This window comes from Carcharodon carcharias, chromosome 3 (assembly GCF_017639515.1).
Source record: "Carcharodon carcharias isolate sCarCar2 chromosome 3, sCarCar2.pri, whole genome shotgun sequence".
In the NCBI taxonomy this organism is placed as follows: Eukaryota; Metazoa; Chordata; class Chondrichthyes; order Lamniformes; family Lamnidae; genus Carcharodon; species Carcharodon carcharias.
The window spans coordinates 94,713,596-94,735,242 of NC_054469.1; the positions used below are offsets into that span (position 1 = coordinate 94,713,596).

Here is a 21,647-nt window from a genome sequence, read left to right on the forward strand (position 1 = left end):
TGAGTGTTGTTGCAGCTGCTCCCATCCAATCAAAGGATGAGTATTCTGCCACACTCCTAACTTACACCTTGTACATGGTGGAGATATTGGACAGACAGTAGTTGAACCACTCGCAATGGAATACCCAATCTCTAATCTAAAGTTTCCCAATAAAATAACTTTTCAAATGTCATCCTCATTCAGATAAAGCTACTGAACCAGATTCCAGAATATCAAACCAACCTACACAACTGACGTGACCCCTGACCACCTGGGGTCCATAGGAATCATCATAGCTTCCAACTAATCCTTCAAAAACCAAAATCCTGTCTGCCTGTACTGGTGGATTTTAAAGTTCCTTAGGTGCTAATAACAAGGATCAGAGAGTTAATTTCATCCAGTGTCTTTGCTAACATTTCTCCCTCAATCAATGCTACTGCAACCAGAGTTAGTTATCTCTCTGCCATTGTGGGATCAAACTGGGCATAAAAATGGCTGCTCTGTTTACCTGTATAACTGCAATTGCACTTCAATATCTAGTACAATGTTACTTCATTGCAATTTCAGACCCTTGGATAAGGTGCAGTTGAGGTGATAGCACAAAATCAAAACAGAATTAATTTACACCAGGTAATATTCACAATACATTGGTCATTTCTAGGTCCAATTTCACTAAACTCTGCATAAAAGACACAAGGTAATTGAATATTCTAAATTGTGGAAATCATTCAAGATGTGAGCCTATCTGGAATATCAGTCTTGTATGCAAACTCAAACTATAGAAGCATAACACTTGCAATTATATAGCACTTAATTATCATGTCAGGACATCTCAAAATGTTTAACAGAATGACTTAGTTTTGTGTGTACTATAACTTATGTAGGCTAACTACAAACTGCGAGCTAGCCCATGAGCTAGCATTAATTGCTGTGGTGGTTTTCTTACTGGAATGCAAGCCTCCTTACATGATGATTTCTTACATTGACCACAGGTCAGTTAGTTTCAATATGATTGGAAACTCCTGGTTATTAGATTGCTCTTTTAAAGTTAGGGGCTAAATATTCATTAGGACTGTTGTCATTGAGGGGGTAGGATGTAAACTTGGTGTTGCCTCCTCATTTACCTCAAGCGTTGGGCTAAGTAGGGCCTGTGCTGCTGGTTGCCTGATCGTTCACCAGGGGGCTGAGCAATGCATGCCAATGACATGTAGTTCAGACTGTCTGCTCCTCTTAAAGGCAGTCTGCCACTCTTAAAGAGGAGCTGCGCTCAGTGGAAGGTTGCTGCTACTGGCCATCTGTGCTGACACTGGCTGCAACAGGAAGAGAAGGGGGCTCCAAGGTTCACAGGTGTGACACGAGATCCCTTTGTCTTGGAGGCAGATAGGAGAGGTTTCCAAGGGGGACCAGGAGGCCCTCAGGAACCGTCCTCAGAAGGAATGGGAGCAGGTGTTTGGGGAGGTCAGTGAAAGAACTCTGGCCCTGAGGACCTGACAGCAGTGCTACAAGAAGTTTAATGGCCTCATTCAGATGGTCAGGGATAGTGAATGTGTCTTCAAAAATCTTCATACCCATCGATTCACAAACCTCTCACACTGCCAACTTCCTTACCCATCAACAGTTCCTGGCACGCAGGACTGATGCCTAACATATAGATCCTGCATTTCATACACATTCCAATGATGCCAGCCTTACAGCCATACCTTTTACATACCTCCAGCTATTGAGTTGTGGTATGTACATCAACCAAACATAGTGCAACTCAGTCACAACCCCCACTCTTGCAGGGCAGGTATCCTTGGGAGCAGAGCAGATCTTGTTGGGGGCAAGGACACCTGCATCTCCTGAATCATACAGCAGAAATGTTTCTCTGCATCTTGGGGCTGGCTGCAACAGAGCCCATGGCATCTGGTGTCACATTGAGGATGATGCCAAGTTCCTGCCTTACACCCATTCTCAAATCCCAGCTGACTTTCATCCTGCTATCTGACATGCGTGCAAGCTGCTGATGATGTTGCCATGGACCTCTCGCTTTCCACATGACCTCCTTTCTCTCCTCCACACCTCCCCTTTTCTGATTTTGTTTTCAGACACCCATAAATTGCCTCCTGCTCAGCCACAGCAGCCCTGAGAGGAAGAGTAAGAGCAAAACCACAGCACTGATGGAGGGGCCCTACCACTTTGTCTGCGTCTCACAGCCACCAACTCAGTTATGAGAACTGCAGGTACTTAGAGGCCAGTATAGAGTTGGGTTTGCATCTGGTGAGTCACTGGGCAGGAGTGGGCTGCAGGCAGGCCAAGGGGAAAGGGTTGTTCTTGTGCCAGCTCACTGGAGGAGGATGTTGTAAATGAGTTCTGCAGCAGGGGAGTCAGATGAGGACTTCAGTGGGGTGGCACTCATGGGAGTGGTAATTGAACACACACACACTGAGATACTGGGTGCAGTCGCTGACCTGCCAGACAGCCTCCAGTCACTGTCAAGGAACACGGAGGACTCCTATTTCAACTTGAGGGCATCAGCAGGACTTCCCCTCTCCGCAGCCACTGTTTCAATTCTCTGCAGAGCCAAAGGCAGCTCCATATCTGTTTAAACTTTGTGTGGCCAGATGACCAAACCCACTGCCCTCCCTGTGAGGATTTGGTGACATTCCTTTCCAAATTCAGTAAACACTACAATGTCTTCAAAAATACTCCACTTAAGTTAGTTTAAAGCAACTTACCTGCAAGCTGGGTGCCAGGTCCTTTAAATGATATTAGTGATGGGTTCTTCTTGCAGCTGTAAGAAAGTTATTTGGTGAGTGACAGGCGAATATGCTGAGTGGACTTGTGATCCATATTTGTAAATTGTGCACAAAATCAGTCAGTCACGATGTGGCCATTTGGGAAGCTACAGGTGCACACATGGCTTGCCCACATGTGCGCCCTTCCCAAGAGGGGGCGACATGTTGGAAGCGACCAGATGTGCTGTGCATCCCATTCAGCTGGCTTCGAGCTCCCTTAGCACTGACTCTAGTGACAGTATGGAGTCTAATGTTGCAGCCTACATTTCTTAGAAACAGTTTTACCGTCAGTTCTTTTAAAACTGGACAGGATAGAATACAGCATTTCTCACTGTATCAGCGCTTCATCTCTGCCAAAGAATCTTTGCTATGGAAATAAGAAACCACACTGGTATCCAGAGATTGATGTGGAAGGCAGCAAGGACAAGCTATATTTAGGTCTTAAAAATATTCCTTTGATCCTTGCATCATTTTGAAAGACTAATCATTTGAAGCATGTGTTGAGTTGTGACGAAAATAAGTTTGAATATGGAATGTACTGAGTTATTCCTTCACACAAACATCAACAACTTAAATTTGTATAGCACCTTTTAATGCAGTAAAGCATCCGAAGGCACTTCACAGGAGTGTTATCAGACAAAGTTTTGCACAAAACCACATGAGGAATTACTAGTACAGATAACCAAAAGTTTGATCAAGGGGTAGGTTTTAGGGAACAAGCAGAGACTGAGACGCTACAAAAACCAGAGCAGCTAGGCTGTGAAATTCGGTTTCTTAGTGCCAGTCAAAAAAGACTGCAGAAGAGTGAGCACACACCATTTTGGAGGCATCACAGTTCATGTAGGGCAAAAAAGCGCTACATGAACTGTGCTGCCTCCAAAATGGCGTGTACTGACTCTCCTGCTGTTTGTGCCAGATGTCTCTTTTTGAAATTCAGCGAGTATAGGAATTGTCCGCCTGAAGTATACAGAGCAGGCAGATCATGATGTCAGTTGAAGTGTAATTTATGAACATATGAAGTAGGAGCAGGAATAAGCTAAAACTTCTGTTGGCACTGTGTCCAGTCCTACAGCTGTTGTAATATTTGTCTGGATAGGCTCCTGGCCCTTACAGTAGATGACATTTCTCCACTTTTGGTGCAGCATCAGAAAATTTTGGAGCCTACTCTCTTCCGTGCTGTGCCATTATTGAGTATTTACCCAGGTGAAAATCATTTTTAGAATGACTTCCAGCACCTGCTCCAGCCACAGTGCTCCTGCCGTTTAAGAGTGCAGGCTAGCTTTGACTCATGCTAACCTCTCCTGATTGGGCTTCCTCTGCTCAGACGTGCAGCCACTCAACAGTGCACATAGCACTGGCTGCGCAGTACAATAATTTAAATTAAGCAGCTAATTGGGAGCAATGGACATGAGCTTATTACGCATTGTGTCCCTGAGCTCATTTTTGGGCCCTTTCTATTTTTGTGGTCTTAATATATTAGGGGAATTTCACTTATGATATTCTTCTGCTAAATCTTAGATGCATTCATGTTTAGCTCTATTACAGAATACGTATCAAAAGAAAGAGAAAATGGTGTCATGTGAAAAAAATTGTCCCAGGGTTTGGAGAAACTTCAAATTTTGGAGAACTAACCTTATAGAGCATTCAATTTTTATTTAACCTTTGAATTCAGACTTGCACACATATAATTGATTTGGTTGTTCAATTCTCTGTTAATTAAAAAGGATGAAGAATTGTGGTACTAAGGCCAGGATTTTCCATTTGTTGGGCGGGCTCGGTGAGAGTGGGTGGTCATGGAGCTGACCACCACTTGTGATTGGCTCCGCACCGTGATTTCACGGCAGACCAAGTAAGGATCGCGAGCAGTAGCGAGCACTACCTGTGCGGTCAGGGGAAGGAGGGAGAGTTGGTCCAGCGCATGCACGTGAAAGAGTGCTTCAAACTCCTTGAGGCATGGAGTTGCCTCAGAGATTGAAGCGTTTTTTAAAAACATAAATAAATACGATAAAAATTTAATGAAACATGTCCCCTCATGTGACTGTGTCACATCAGATGGGACATGATTTTATTTTTCAAAAAAAGTTCTTATTTAATTTGTAATAGCTTTAGGAATCTCATCCTGCTCATGGATGAGGTTTCCTAAAAAACGTAAAGGCCGCTTGGCCTTTTCTCCTGCCCGCCATCCGTAAGGTTGGACGGGCAGCGTAAAATTGATGTTAATTACCTGTCTACTGGCCTTAATAGGCCTATCAATTATCAGTGGGCACACAGCCGACTCCAGTGCGCCCCCGCCGAACAAAGTATTGCGTGACTTCGTGATGATGTCGGGACGCACACCTGTCATCGCGCGTCATTTAGCGTTCCGGCATGTCGGGCGTGCGCGTGCATGCCAAATGGAAAATCATGTCTTAAGTTTCATCGTGATTTATTTAGCACTAACTAAACTCCTGTGGCCTTGCATTCAAGTAATCTGCAATTTAGGCCATGATGTTCATGTAAATCCAATTCTATGGTGGGGCGCAGAGTGAAACAGCGAAGCAGAGCAAGACAAGCAGACGGAGGTGCAGAATTTTTAAAAATAAGACCACTTGACCTCAAAAGTAAAAAAATCATTATCGTTTTCCTCCATGTATCTGTAAACACAAACTTTTTATTTTGCGCAGTCGTATGCCCATTTTCACACAGTTTCCATTTGTTATTACACAGGATTCTTACATGTTGGGTGGGATACAGACCCATTTTGCCACACATGGTATCTGTACAATAGCTTTCAGACCGCATAAAACTCTGTTGGCATATTTTCGCAGAGAATTTTTTCTCCTTGGTGATTTTCAGTCAAAAGTTCGTATCTGAATGTGAAACAAAATTGTTTATTCAATGAGATGTTTCTCAAAGCTCCAGAATTTATTATTGATACTAGAAGTGGATATTGACTGAAATGTCTTTTACAATTTTGTAAACAATGTGCATATAACACCACATTTTCAGCAACAGATGGTATTTTTCTGATTTGCAGAATGACACAGGTGTAATGTAGGAGTTTAGTTCAGTGTATGGTTGAGCCTCCATGTCAACAGGAAAGTTGATGCAAGCTCCAGGAATGTAGCTGAGTTTAAACCCCTGTGAGGCTACATTATGTACAATATAAGAAATGAATTAAATATTTTAAGTCTCAAAGCAGAACTTACCATTATGTTTTATGGCAGAAAAACATAAAATATGATTGGAAGAATGCTGTTTTTCCTCATGTTATAATTGGAGCCTGCATTAGAAATATAACTCTTTTTGCAAGGCAGAAAATAAATTTGTGTTGTATTGCCTTTATGTCAAGGATAATATTCATACTTTTTAAAGGAATGCTATAATCCAGTGTGTGCAATACCATGCTCAGTCACTCACACTCAACGCACCAGTTGGTTCAAAATCAACTTGGCTTTTAAAGTAAATACCTAAGTATTTTATTCATCATTATATCAAGCGTGGATCTGATTGTGGGAGAACGTAAAGTAGGCGCTGGGGAAGAAATGTCATGATCAGGATATGTATTTACACCAAACACTTTTTGGAAGCTGTCTGCATTATTTTTAATAACTTTAAGAAAAGGCTTTAATGAACAAAAACAGTCTGTGACCTAATTAAGTTTTTCACACACGAATTAAGGCTGCTTGAAAATCTCTCCAATTTTACAGATCAGAGAAGTGCTGTGCCCCTAAGCCAGGGGTTCCCAAACTGTGGGTCGTGACCCCCCGTTGGGTTGCGGGACGAGATTTTGTGGTTTCAAGCTCTGAGGCAGCAATGTCAGGCTTGGACCTCGGACTGAGTTTTGACAGCTGCAAGGAAAAAAACTCCACTGACTGGAGTCACACTGAGCACAAAGTAAGATGGTTGTGGTTGTTGCAGATCAATCATCTCAGCCTCAGGCCATCACAGTAGGAGCTCCTTGTGGTAGTGTCCTCGGCCCAGTTATCTTCAGTTGTTTCATCAATGACATTCCCTCCATCATAAGATCAGAAATTAGGATGTTTGTATGATTGCACAATGTTCAGCATCATTCGTGACTCCTCAGATATTGAAGCAGTTCATGCCGTGTGCAACAAGACCGAGGCAATATTAAGGCTTGGGTTGACAAGTGGCAAGCAACATTCGCATCAACAAGTGCCAGGCAATGACGGTCCCCAACAGGAGCGAATCCAACCATCTGCCCTTGTCATTCAACTGCATTACCATTGCTGAATCCCCACTATCAACATCCTGGCCGTTACCTTTGACCAGACTGAACTGGACCAGCCATTTAAATGGCCACAAGAGCAGATCAGAGGCTGGGAATTCTGCAGTGAGTAAGGGGTGTGTGAAGGGACAGGTGACTACGCTTGAGTGAGACAGAAACAAGTGAGTAGCGAATTAGGTTCACATGGAAATTCAGTGCACGGGAGAAAGAGGTGTGGTATACATAGGAATTATTCCAAGTTAATTAAGAAAGCAATTAAATTGAGCCAACTGAACAACACCAGAGAGCCCATGAAGCAGCGGAACTTCAGGGAGAGAGAGAGAGCCCACAAAGCAGCAGAGAGAGAGAGCTGGGAGATTACATATAAAATCTTTAAGTGATATCACAGGAGTCCCGTAAATTGATTAGTTGTTAAGTATGGGCCTTTCTGGACTCGGCACAGAGGAGATGATTGGTGAGTGACAGATGAGTCATTATATTATACCATACTGTAGTAAACACTTTATATAAAATTTAAGGTATGTCAGAGCAGCTCGACCATATGGAATGTGCATCCCGCAGGTGCAAAGTGCCCTCGATGACTACATCTGCAGGAAGTGTCACCAGCTGAAGAAACTCGAGCGGCGGCTGGAGTCACTGTGGTGCATCTGCAAGGCTGAAGATTACGTGGATAGCACATTTAGAGAGGTGGTCACTTCGCAGCTCAGAAGTACACAGGCAGAGGGGGAATGGGTGACCACCAGAGTAGATAGGAAACAGGCAGGTAGTGCAGGAATCCCCTGAGGCTATCTCACTTTCGAACCATTTTTCCATTTTGGATACTGATGAGTGAGATGGTTCCTCAGAGGACTGTAGCAAGAGCCAAGTTCATGGCACCAAGGGTGGCTCTGCTGTACAGGAGAGGAGGAGGACGAGCAAAGTGCTATAGTGGTAGGGGATTAGGGGAGAAGGCAGGCCTTTCTGCGTCCATAGACATGACTCCAGGATGTTATGTTGCCTCCTTGATAACAGCGTCATGGGTGTCACGGAGCGGCTGCAGGACATTCTTTTGGGGGAGGGTGAACAGCCAGAGCTCATGGTCTATATTGGGACTAATGACATAGGTAGGAAAAGGGATGAGGTCCTGAAAACAGATTTTAAGGAGTTAAGGGACTTAAAAACCAAGACCTCAAAAGGAGTAATTTCAGGATTACTCTCAGTGCCATGCGCTCGTGAGCATAAGAATAGGAAGTTTGAGCAGTTCAACATGTGGCTAGAGAACTGGAGTAGGAGGGAGGGCTTTAGATTTCTGAGGCATTGGGTTCGGTTCTGGGGCAGCCGGGACCTGTAAAAGAAGGACTGGTTACACCTTAACAGGACTGGGACTAATGTCCTCGCAGGGAAGTTTGTAGTGCTGTTGGAGAGGGTTTAAACTAGACTGGCAGAGAGGTAGGAACCTGAGGAGAAATTCAGAGTGAGAGGAGAGGAACTGGCAATGGAAAGTAGGAAGTATTAGCTGTTAAGGAGGATATATCAGAGGTTTCAAGGTAGTTAGAATACTTGGAGTGTTTGATAGATTTGTATGTGAATGCCCAGAGTGTGGTTAGTAAGATTGGTGAACTACAGGCACAGGTTGACAAATGTAATTATGATATTATTGCTAAAACAAAGACCTAGCTCAAAGAAAGGCAGGACTGGATGTTAAATATTCCTGGGTATAAGGTGTTTAGAAGAGACAGGAAAGGAAGAAAAGGGTGGGCCAGGGTGGGGGCATGGAGTAGCAGTATTGATTAAAGGTGGCATTAAAGTACTGGAGAGAGAGGATGTTCCAGAGGGTTCAAGGACAGAATGTCTCTGGCTAGAGGGAAGAAATGAGAAAGGTTCAGTAACATTGATCAGTGTAGTATATAGACCACCAACTAGTGGAAGGGATGTAGAGAGACAAACCTGCAAAGAAATTACAGAAAGGTGCAAGAATTATGGAGTAACTATTCATGGGGGACTTCAATTATCCAAATGTGGACTGGTTAGGAATGGTGCAAAGGGACAAGAAGGTGAGACTTCCTGGAATGTGTTCAAGGTAATTTTTTGCAGCAGTATGTTTCCAGTCCAACAAGAGGCAACACACTGTTGGACCTGGGTCTGGGGAATGAATCGGCCCAAGTGGATCAAATATCAGCAGAAGAGCATTTAGGGGACAGTGACCGTTGTATCATAAGGTTTAGGTTGGCCATGGAAAAGGACAAGGAGCAATCCAGAGCAGGGATAATTAATTGGGGCAAAGCCAACTTTGATGGGATGAGAATACATCTGAGTTGTGTGAGTTGGAATCAAATGTTGGCAGAAAAGATGGTGGCTGAACAATGAGCTTCCTTTCCATCGATAGGTATGCAGGCATGTCAAGGTATATTCCCTTGAAGGGGAAAGGTAGGACAACTAAATCCAGAGCACCTGGATGACAAGAGAGATAGAGGTGAAGACGAAAAGGAAGATGTGCGCATATGACAAATGTCAGGTCGAAAATACAATGGAGGATCAGGCTGAATATAGAAGGACCAGTGGCGAAGTGAAAAATCTTGTAAGAAGAGCAAGGAGAGAGCATGAAAAGAGACTGACAGCTAATATAAAAGGGAATCCCAAGCTCTTCAGCAGCAAATGAATAATAAAAACAGTGGTAAAAGAAAGAGTAGGGCTGATTAGGGATAAAAAGGGGACTTGCAAGTGGAGGCAGGAGAAATAGCAGAGGTATTAATCAAGCATGGATTCATTCAGGGAAAATCATGTTTAACTAACTTACTGGAGTCTTTTGAGGAGGTAACAGAGAAGGTAATGCTGTTGATGTGTATATGGATTTTCAAAAGGCATTTGATACAGTACCACACGACAGATTTGTGAGCAAAGTTCTAGCTCATGGAATAAAAGGGAAACTAGGCACAACTTAGGAAATTGGCTGAGTGACAGGAAACAAAGAATAGTGGTTAATGGATGCTTTTCAGATTGGAGGAAGTTTTGAATGGAGTTTCCCAGGGGTCAGTGTTGGGACCTTTGCTGTTCCTGATATATAATAATGACCTAGACTGCGGTGTTCAGGGCACAATTTCAAAATTTGCAGATGATACAAAGATTGGAAATGTTGTCAACTGTGATGAAGATAATTTTGAACTTCAAAAGGACATAGACATGTTGACGGATTGGACAGATAAGTGGCAGATGAAGTTCAATGCAGAGATGTGTGAGGTGATTCATTTTGGCAGGAAGAATATGGAAAGACAATATAAACTAAAGGGAGAAACTCTAAAGGAGGTGCAGAAATGGAGGGACTTTGGTGTATATGTACATCAGTTATTGCAGGTGACAGGGCATGCTGAGAGAGCAGTTCACAAAGCATATAACACCTTAGGCTTTATTAGTATTGGCATTGAGTGTAAGAGTAAGGAGGTCATGTTGAACTGGTATAGAACACTAGTTAGGCCTCATCTGGAGTACTGCATCCAATTCTGGGTGCCATACTTGAGGAAGGATGTGAGTATTGGAGAAAGTACAGAAGAGATTCATAAGAATGATTCCAGGGATGAAGAACTGTAACTATGAGGATAGTTTGGAGATGTTGGGACTGTTTTCCTTGGAGAAGTGAAGGCTGAGAGGAGACTTGATAGAGGCATTCAAGATCCTGAGGGGTATGGACGGGATAAATAGTGAGAAATTGTCCCCACTCAAGGGAGCATCATGAACTAGAGGGCACAGATTTAAAATAATTGGTAAAAGGAGTAAAAGTGATGTGAGGAAATTTTTTTTCCGGAGGGTGGTTGGAGTCTAGAGTGAACTTCCTGAGAGGGTGGTGGAGGCAGGTTCAATCGAGGTATTCAAAAAGGAATTGGATGGCTATCTGAAAAGAAAGAATGTGCAAGGTTACAGGGGTAAGGCAGTGGTGGGGGGTGGGACTAGCTAGAATGCTCTTTCAGAGAGCCAAGGCAGTTTGCTTAATTGGTCCCCCATCCACTACCTCCAACATCCACTCCCTTTACCACCAATGCACAGTGGTAGCATTGTGTACCATCTACAAGATGCACTGCAGCAAGGCTCCTTTGACAGCACCTTCCAAACCTGTGACCTCTACCACCTAGAAGAAAAAAAGCATCAGGCGCATGGAAATGCCATCACCTCCAAGATCCTCTCCCAGGCATGACTTGGAACTGTATCACTGTTCCTTCACTTTTGCTGGGTTAAATTCTGGAACTCTCTCCCTAACAGCACCGTGGATGTACCTACAGGACTGCAGCAGTTCAAAGAGGAAGCTCGCCACCACCTTTTCAAGAACAATTAGAGATGGGAAACAAATGCTGCCTTTGCCAGCAATGCTCACATCCTGTGAACAAATTTTAAAAAAACACGCGTCAGTCTAACCCCATCGAAGTCATCATCTGAGTCCTCTGCAGGTCTGGTGTGCAACCTTGTCATCCAGCAAACTGACGTTTGTGCTCTTCTTCCCCATGCTCCGCTCCTGTGGAAGCACTGGCTTCTTACCATATGCAGTTCCTGCCTCTATCCAAATCTCTAAATTATGTGCAGTTTCAGCATCTAAGCTGGTCACTGCGAAATCGAATGTTGGTGTATCTTCATCTCCTCTGTCTTCCTGCTCTTGCTCCACTGCCCGGGTGGTTGCAGTTTTCATGCATGTGAAAAGAAAGAGGAACAAGAGTATCATTGTGGTGTGGGTAGAGGAATAAGAAGTGCCTTCTTTCAGTATCAGCAGATTTTCTTCAGAAAAAAATGTAGGATGAGGAAGGAGTAGGATTGGAGAGGAGGTTTAGATATACAGATACCCTCATCCTCAGTGGCTTCAGCCCTGCCAGCGTCCACGGCCTCAGAAATGGCTTTTCCCTTAATGACCAATGCTGTCTTTTCCATGGAGGTCAGAAATACAGGCACGCTGTTCCCCTCCACTGCCTCTGGGTGTACACCACCTTCTTCTGCTAGAAAGAGAAAGAAGTGAGTTGTACAACTGTGTGGGTGATGTAGCAGCTGTGGTCGAACAGCTGGGAGATGTGGATGTAATATATGTAACAGTCCTAAGTGTATGAGGATGTGGGTGAAGCATCTGAATGTCAAGTATGAGTCATGATTGATAGAGATTGCTGGTAGATGAGTGATGGGGGTGTGGTGAATTGAGCAGTGGCTGAGACTAGTAGTGCAGTTGGTAGGGTATGCCATTTGAAGATGCATTCCCAGACCTGGACCACTTGTGTGAGATCACTAAACTTCCTCCTGTACAGCTTGTTTCTGGGCATTGATGCCTTCGGATATCTGTTACCACTGCCTCCTAGGCATGTGTCTGGAAGGCCTCTAGCCCCCTCCATATCTCTCTTCTGGTCGATCTCTTCCACCAAAATCTCCAGTGCGCTCTCCTAATGTCCGCCATTGTTCTTAGCTATACTGCATTTTTGCCAGCCATCTCAGTAGCTTCAGCAGCCACAATGCACCTTTCCTTTTAGGGGAAAAACAAAATACAGTAGATTCTGGAAATCTGGAATAAAAATAGAAAATGCTGGCTATGATAAGCAGGCCAGGCAGCATCTGTGCACGCAGTCATTTACCTGAAATGTTAACTCTTGTTTCTCTCCCCACTGAGAGTGAGTGTTTCCAGCATTTTTTTTTATTCCCTTTAACAGGTGCACATGAATAGTACTTTAAGTAGCACTAGGAAGGAACAATATTTGGGCACGACTGATACATGCAGCCAGTGAATACCATGGGTAGCGCTGATTGCATGGAGAAATGAACACAAAACATGAACCTGGCATGCTGCCTGCATTCCACTCAAGGAGCGTGGGACAATCAAGTATCATGATCCCTGCAGCCATTTTCATGGGCTAACCAATTGGACTCCTACATTTGGAAAATATTCATCCAGATCTTTTTGTAAAAAAAACTTAAAGATTGATTATATAAACACATATGTGATACTAATGAGACTCATGGTGGTGTCTTCACAATATGTGAGAAATTAAAGAAAAATATCCAAAGTTTTCAAACTTAAAGTACTCCTTATGAATAAACTTGTGAATAGCATATAACCACTTGCAACCACATTACCCTTCGATATATACACAAATCGGTGAAGCTGTTTCCAAACAAAAAACAGTGACAATTTGAGGATAAAAAATATTGGATTTCCATAATGTGACAATCAGGCTAAGTCACATCGTAAATTGTGAGAGGGTCAGCTGGAGTGCTCTGTGGTGAATCTATTACACCACAGCATTTTAACAATTTGGGCCATGACAGAAATTCATGGAGGATACTACGAAGGATATGGGCCCTAGCACATGCCAGTAGTAGTACTGAAGACTTGTGCTCTTTAACCAACTGCACCCCTAGCCAAGCAGTTGCAGTATGGCTACAACACTGGCATCTACACGACAATGTAGAAAACTGCCCAAGTACATCCTGTCCACAAAATAGAGGACAAATCCAACCTGACTGGTTCCATCAGTCTACTTTCAATCATCAGCAAAATGGAGATGTCATCAATATTGCTATTCAGCGGCACCTAAACAGCAATAACCTGCTTACTGATGCTTAGTTTGGGTTCAACTCAGCTGCTCAGCTCCTGACCTCATTGCAGCCTTGGTCCAAACATGAGCAAAAGAGCTGAACTCAATGCGGGAGGTGAGAATGACTGCCCTTGACCTCAAGGCAGCATTTGTTTGAGTATGGCATCAAGGATCCCTAGCAAAACTGGAGTCAATGGGAATCAGCGGGTCACCAATACCTTCTCGAGCAATTAGGGATGGGCAATAAATGCTGGCTCATCCAGTAACGCCCATATCCTATGAAAGTATAAAGAAAAGAAGATGGAACAATTTCAAATTTTGTCTAGTGCAATTGAAGTTTCTGCAATCACTTATGCTTGTTTAAATAATCATTATTCTAAAAGCTGGGCCTGGCCACAAATCTGACCAGGCCCCAAATTACATTAATCACCATGGTGAGTTTCTGCCAATTGTGCCAGTTTGAAGGCCTTCCGGGAAGCTGTTAAAATTAAGCTGTTTTTTAGGTACAAAGAAACTTTTTTTGTCAATTTACTGAAACTGACTACTGTACACCAATGTAATTCATAAATGGTTCTGTATAGATTTTAATGTAAATTTCAGTTATTTAAAGTTGGTTTCTTCACAGATTATGGACTAAACACTGATTAAAATGTTTATTTTGTGCTGATCCAATTTTTTAGTTGTATTATTGAAACTGCACCAGATTACTACTCTTAGATATATCAAAGAACATTTTTTAATGCAACAATTTAAAAAAAACAATATATTATAAAACGGCCTAATTGTACTGGTTTATGCAAGATTTCATGGTCAGCGATGTGCAGTGAGTTTGCGCAGAAGCTTTAGCAAAAAAACACAATTTAAAAAAACCCAATTTGTGTCCAGCTCACTAGTTGAGTTCAAAGCAGAAACTTTCGGCCATGGCATCTCCAGTGCAGCAGGATTGAATTAATATTTTTCTCTGTGCTGGACAATGTGTACAACTGTGTAGTTTGCCAAGTTAACAATATAGCTTTCAGAAAATTCAACTGATCTCTTTAAAGGAACCGTTAATGTAATTTTCCTTCCATGTATTATGAAGGAGAGGAAAATTCTGCCTTCTACAGAATAAAAAGTTGTAATCTTTTATTCAAGCTACCAGGCAACTAACCACTGCAGTGTCCACCCACATAACTTCTAAATTTAAACTTACCACCACTCCCCTCTTTACTAAAGTTGGATGAGCTGAAGGAAACTATGTGAGGCCCATTATATGGCCCTGACCCAATTTGGGATTCATTTAAATCCAAGACCATGCGCCAAACACAATAAACCAACAGTTACAAGCGTGCTTAGTAACTACTGTATTGAACTCTGCACAGTCACTGACTGGTAGAACTGCCAATAGTGCGACAGCCACAACAGTCAGTTTCTATTCAGGCTGGTTGTAGGGCAGTTTGAAGATGAAGTGATTCAATAGCCTGTTGAAGGAAGGGATACTATGTAGTTCCACAAAGTGGCATTTATTACAACTTATAAAATGCAATGTTGATGAGAGGGAGTAGTTCAGTAAAAGTGATAGTGATCAAGACTCTTGAAAAGATTTTGTAAAGGTTCTTTGCGCTTGAGGGATTAGGTCTGCATCATTTTCTTCCAGCAACATTGAAGGCTAACTTTAAATCAAAAACAGCTCAAACTTGAGGTTTTGGCTGGTTCTGCATGAATACCAGGATTCTGCTTTGGAAACAGTGACATTTATGGCTAGAAACTCAATGTTTCCCTCTCTTTTCCAACTCCTGTGAAAAATTAGTAAAAATGCCCTTTGAAAAACTAGTAAAAATGTCCTTTGAAAAATAAAATTATAAATTAAACCTTGGGATAAATACATTCTCTGAGCTTAGAAAGCTGTGTTAAAGATTGGAGATTTTCATAAATGTTTATAGTGACATTTCAGAAGTTCAATGACTCATCTTGTCTGCAAAATTATCTTTCTTTCCAATCAGATTTATATTTATAAAATTCAGTAGCCATAAATCCCTAATGCCTGAAATTGCTCACTTTCCTATTAGTAACCTCAGAAGTTTTAAACTGAAGGAATCTTATTTATGATATGTTATACAAGCAAAATCCAAAAATATGCTGATGCTCTCTATATATTTTTTAAAATATTGCAACCAAAGAACCTAAATGTAAAAGTAAATTTTCTTTGACTGTGCCTCAGTCATTGTACAGCAGTGGTTATCAAATATTTACATGCCAGACATAGCACAAATATGTTTTATAAGTTCCAGCATGGTGCGAAAGATAATGATGATCCCTGTGCTTTGCTCTTCTACCTTCTGAAAGACCCTTTCTATGATCAAAAAAGAAAACAATGCCATCAAAGCAGAGGCTATGTTTTAGCAACAGAAATAATCTGTAAAACAGTCAGAAAAATTAATTCAATCTAATGAAGCAGTAAGGGAGGCCTGAGCAGCCTTTGTCTTTCCACTCCCCTGCCATGCTCCCCATCCACATGCCTCCACCCCCACCAGGAACAGAAAAGCCCAAAGAGATATACTTCAAAAGAGCTTGGGCCCTCTGCTCCATGCAACCGAGGTGTTGTCCCATTGACACCCACGCACTCATTGCCGAGCTCCATGCTGGAGGGCAGAGCAGGATCCTGTTGGGGACATTGCAGTCTGTAGGATTTCAGGGCCACTTTGATGTGATTTGAGGGGAGGATCTGTTGCAACCACAGTTAACTGAAGTAAATTTTAATTGGATGTTGATATATCTAAAGTCATAATGATAAAATGCATAAATTCAAGTTCCAATGTGTGATAGGTGTCTTATACAGCAACTACAATGTTAGTGGGTTTATATTTGGTTCACAGGGTTGATGAATTGCCTTTTCAACCATCTATTTTGTCTTGGCGTTCTTACTGGACAGCTCTTTGGATTCTAGCCTTCTTAACCATGTTTCATTTAACAAGGACATTGTTGCTAGGCCAGCATTTTTTTTGCCCATCCCTAATTGCCCTTGAGAAGGTGGTGGTAAGCTGCCTTTTTAAACCACTGAAGTCCATGTGGTGTAGTGGTGGGAGGGAGTTCCAGGATTTTAACCCAGCGACAGTGAAGGAACGGTGATACAGTTCTATGTCAGGATGGTGTGTGACTTCGAGAGGAACTTGCAGGTGGTGTGTTCCCATGCATCTGCTGCCTTTGTCCTTCTATGTAATGGAGGTCACCGGTTTGGAAGGTGCTGTCGAAGTAGTCTTGGTGAGCTCCTGTGATGCATCTTGTAGATGGTATACACTGCTGCCACTGTGCATTGATGGTGGAGGGAGTGAATGTTTGTGGATGGGGTGCCAATCAAGTGGGCTGCTTTGTCCTGGCTGGCGTTGAGCTTCATGAGAGTTGATGGAGACATTCAGGCAAGTGGAGAGTATTCCATCACACTCCTGACTTGTGCCTTGTAGATGATGGACAGGCTTTGGGAGTCAGGAGGTGAGTTACCTGCTGCAGAATTCCCAGCCTCTGACCTATTCTTGTAGCCACAATATTTACATGGCTGGTCCAGTTCGGTTTTTGGTCAATGGTAACCCTAAAGACATTAAAAATGGGGGATTAGTGATGAAAATGCCATTGAATGTCAAGTGGTGATTGTTGGATTCTCTCTTGTTGGAGATGGTCATTGCCTGGCCCTTGCGTGGCATGAATGTTACTTGCCACTTATCAGCCCAAGCCTGAATGTTGTACAGGTCTTGCTGCATATGGGCATGGACTGCTTCAGTACCTGAGGAATCAAAAATTGTACTGAACATTGTGCAATCTTCAGCGAACATCCCCACTTCTGACCTCATGATGGAAGGAAGGTCTTTGATGAAGCAGCTGAAGATGTTGGGCCCAGGACATTACCCTGAGGAACTCCTGCAGTGATGTCATGGAGCTGAGATGACTGACCTCCGACAACCACAACCTTCTTCCTTTGAGCTAGGTATGGCTCCAACCAGTGGAGAGTTTCCCCCCGATTCCCATTGACTTCAGTTTTGCTAGGGCTCCTTGATGCCACATTCAGTCAAATGCTGCCTTGATGTCAAGGGCGGTCACTCTCACCTCACCTTGGGAGTTCAGCTCTTTTGTCCATGTTGGAACCAAGGCTGTAATGCATCCAGGAGCTGAGTGGCCCTGGTGGAACCTAAACTGGGCATCAGTGAGCAGATTATTGCTAAGCAAGTGTCGCTTGATAGCACTGTTGATGACCCCTTCCATAACTTTACTGATGATCGAGAGTAGACTGATGAGGCAGTAATTGGCTGAGTTGGATTTGTCCTGCTTTTTGTGTACAGGGCACACCTGACAATTTTCCACATTGCCGGGTAGATGCCAGTGTTGTAGCTGTACTGGAACAGCTTGGCTAAGGGCGTGGCAGGTTCTGGAGCACAAGTCTTCAGTACTATTGCCAGAATGTTGTCAGGGCCCAAAGCCTTTGCAGTATCCAGTGCCTTGAGCTGTTTCTTCATATCATGTGGAGTGAATCGAATTGGCTGAAGACTGGCATCTGTGTTGCTGGGGATCTCCGGAGGAGGCCAAGATGGATCATCCACTCAGCATTTCTGGCTGAAGATTGTAGCAAATGATTGTAGCACTGATGTGCTGGGCTCCTCCATCATTGAGGATGGGGATATTTGTGGAGCCTCCTACTCCTCCAGTGAGTTGTTTACTTGTTCACCACCATTCATGACTGGATGTGGCAGGACTGCAGAACTTAGATCTGATCTGTTGGATGTGGGATTGCTTATCCCTGTCTATCGCTTGCTGCTTATGCTGTAGGCATGCACGTAATCCTGCGTTATAGCTACACCATATTGACACCTCATTTTTTGTTATGCCTGGTGTTGCTCTTGGCATGCCCTCCTGCACTTTTCATTGAACCAGGGTTGATCCCCTAGCTTGATGGTAATGGTAGAGTGGGGCATGTGCCGGGCCATGAGGTTACAGATTGTGTTCGGTACAATTCTGCTGCGGATGGCCCACAGTGTCTCATGGATGCCCAGCCTTGAGTTGCTAGATTTGTTCAAAATCTATCCTCTTTAACACGGTGGTAGTGCCCTACAACACAATGGAGGGTATCCTCAATGTGAAGGTGGGACTTTGTCTCCACAACGATTGTGTGGTGGTCACCTGCATCAGGCAGGTTGGTGAGGATGAGGTCAAATATGTTTCTTCCTCTTGTTGGTTCCCTCATCACCTGCTGCAGACCCAGTCTAGCAGGTATGTCATTTAGGACTCGGCCAGTTCAGTCAGTAGTGGTGCTACTGAGCGACTCTTGGTGATGGACATTGAAGTCCCCCATCCAGAGTACATTCTGCACCCTTGCCACCCTCAGTGCTTTCTCCAGGTGGTGTTCAACATGGAGGAGCAGTGATTCATCAGCTGAGGGAGGGTGGTATGTGGTAACCAGCAGGAGGTTTCCTTGCCCATGTTTGACCTGATGCCATGAAACTTCATGGGGTCTGGATTCGATGTTGAGGACTCTCAGGGCAACTCCCTCCCGACTGTATACCACTGTGCTGCCACCTCTGTTGGGCCTGTCCTGCCAGTGGGACAGGACATACCTAGGGATGGTGATGGTGGTGTCTGGGACATTATCTGTAAGGTATGATTCCATGTGGATGACTATATTAGGCTGTTGCTTGACTAGCCTGTGAGACAGCTCTCCCAATTTTGGCACTAGATCCTAGATGTTAATAAGGAGGACTTTGCAGGATCGACAGGGCTGAGATTGCCTTTGGTGCCTAGGTCACTGCCAGGTGGCCAACCCTTTTTAGTGTCTTTATAATGGTTTGGTACAACCGAGTGGCTTGCTAGGCCATTTCAGAGGGCATTTAAGAGCCAGTCACATTGCTGTGGGTCTGGAGTCACCTGTATGCAGATTTCCTTCCCTAAAGGATGTTAGTGAACCAGATGGTCATCATTAGGTTTTTAATTCCAGTTTTTAACCACATCAGGAACTTTATAGCTTTCGGTTCTTGAAGGATTAACAAAAGCCTGGAAGCTGCAGAATTTTCACTTCACAGGAAATCTGGGGAACAAGCTCCAAATAACTATTTTTCCATGAACCCTGCAACAACTCAGTTGGGCAATTGTTCCAATTCCAGTGCACTTTGTACCGTCCACAAACTGCATTTGGGGGTCTGGTTGTTGCTCCATTGCATCATTTTTGGTGGGCTAGCTATTACTGGCCTTGTCTGGTCAATTCCTGTTTAGCACTGCCCTTGGCGTGAACTCCAGTTTGTCCTTTAGGCTTAGCACTTTGGTACAATCTTTATTTGTGATCTCAGCAAGCTTTCTCTCTTCACACAATTCAAAAATGCTTTTCTCTTCTACTGGTTGCTGTTGGTCCCCATGAATGAACCACGCTAAATTGTAGTCTACAGCTCTAACTACAAAGACTATATAGGGTGCACATGGTAGCCCACATGATGTCTTACACCCATCTTCCTCTTTTTTTCCTTTTAATTCCAGATTTTTATTGAATTCAAATTCGACTATCTTCCATGTTCGGATTCAAACCCAGGCTTCTAGAGAATTAAAGCCAAAAACTGCGGATGCTGGAAATCCAAAACAAAAACAAAAATACCTGGAAAAACTCAGCAGGTCTGGCAGCATCTGCGGATAGGAGCACAGTTAACGTTTTGAGTCCGAATGATCCTTCAGCAGGGTCCACTGGCAATACCACTATGCTATCGCCTCTCCCAATATGTTGAAGGGTCATTCGGACTCAAAACGTTAACTGTGCTCCTATCCGCAGATGCTGCCAGACCTGCTGAGTTTTTCCAGGTATTTTTGTTTCTAGAGAATTACCCTGGGTCTCTGGGTTACTAGTTCAGCAACAATACCAATACACCAAGTTCCATGGTGGGATATGAACCCAGGCCCCTAGAGTATTACCCTGGGTCTCTGGATTATTAGTCCACTGACAATACCACTACGCTATTGCCTCTCCCAATATAGAATAAAGAGTACAATTCTAAGGCGGGTGCAGGAGCAGAGGGATCCTGGTGTATATTGTTGCAACAGGCTGTCGAGATTTGGTTGCTGTGTATAAGTTTTTTGTCTTGTCCCAGTTTGGAGTGTGGTAAATTAGATTGGTGAATTGCAGGTGCAGATAGCCACATGGAAATGTGATGTTGTGAAAATAATGGAAACCTGGCTCAAAGTAAGGCAGGACTGGCGGTAAAAATTCCTGGATACCAGATAGTACTCGTTTGGTAGTACAGAACTTGTGCATTGCTGAAAGAAGACATGCTGTCGAAGCTTTTCGTCTTGCATTCATCAGGGCAAATTTGCAAGAATGTCAAATCTCAAAGCGAACAACAATTTATACTGCATGAGAAGAAGGTGCTGATTGATTGGTGAGTGGACTCTCATTGGTAGAGATAATGCATGAAGAATACACCAGGGAACAGTTAACTGCCAACTTTTTTTTCATTTTTCAGGTGGTTTATTGGGATAAATTCTATCAGAATCAGTTCAATAAAGCTTCATTTTGTAAGTTTACATGATAACGGTCAAACATAATCAGTGATTCAAAATTCATCTATACAAAACTCCCTTGAAGAAAAGATACTGGTTCATGACTCATGGGGTTTTTCAAATATTTTGAGACCAATTCTTCCAAGCATTAGAATGCTTGCTCCTGCGACTAAACCAGCTGGCATGAACTTTCCTGAATTGTAAAATCTCATTCCCATTACTCCAGTCAGTGCTCCTGAAGCAATCAGAGACAACCATATGTTCTTTGGGTCTTGAGTGATCTGGTAGGCACCAAACCCAGCTGCGCTCCCGAAGAACAGACCAGCTGCTAGAGAAGGCACACTACCGGCTTTGACATAACCAAGCAGGCCTCCTGACGCCACCAGCGCCGCATATCCAAACCCGAGCCAGTCAACCGCCATCTTGCTAACTGCCATATTTGTTTAAATTTAAACCAGACGAGTTAATTAATTCACTAATTAATTAAGGAAAGGCAGCACAGATTTGTTCAGGGAAAGTTGTGTTTAACGAACTTGCTGGAGTTTTTTAATGAGGTAATGGAGAGAGTTAATGAGGGTAATGCTATTGATGTGGTGTACATGGAGGTCCAGAAGGCATTTGATAAAGTAC

At 43.3% G+C, this 21,647-nt stretch overlaps 2 protein-coding genes across 3 annotated transcripts in view; one reads left to right on the forward strand and one right to left on the reverse strand.

Moving 5' to 3' along the window:
- cobl (cordon-bleu WH2 repeat protein) overlaps positions 1-21,647 on the forward strand; it is a 503,840-nt gene that overhangs the window by 72,944 nt on the left and 409,249 nt on the right. The gene's annotated exons all lie outside the window — the stretch shown is intronic.
- Positions 21,033-21,442, reverse strand: LOC121275872 (transmembrane protein 14C-like). Its single transcript, XM_041183637.1, has one exon. It carries the CDS (start codon positions 21,437-21,439, stop codon positions 21,116-21,118), a length of 324 nt encoding a protein of 107 aa, XP_041039571.1. The 5' UTR covers positions 21,440-21,442; the 3' UTR covers positions 21,033-21,115.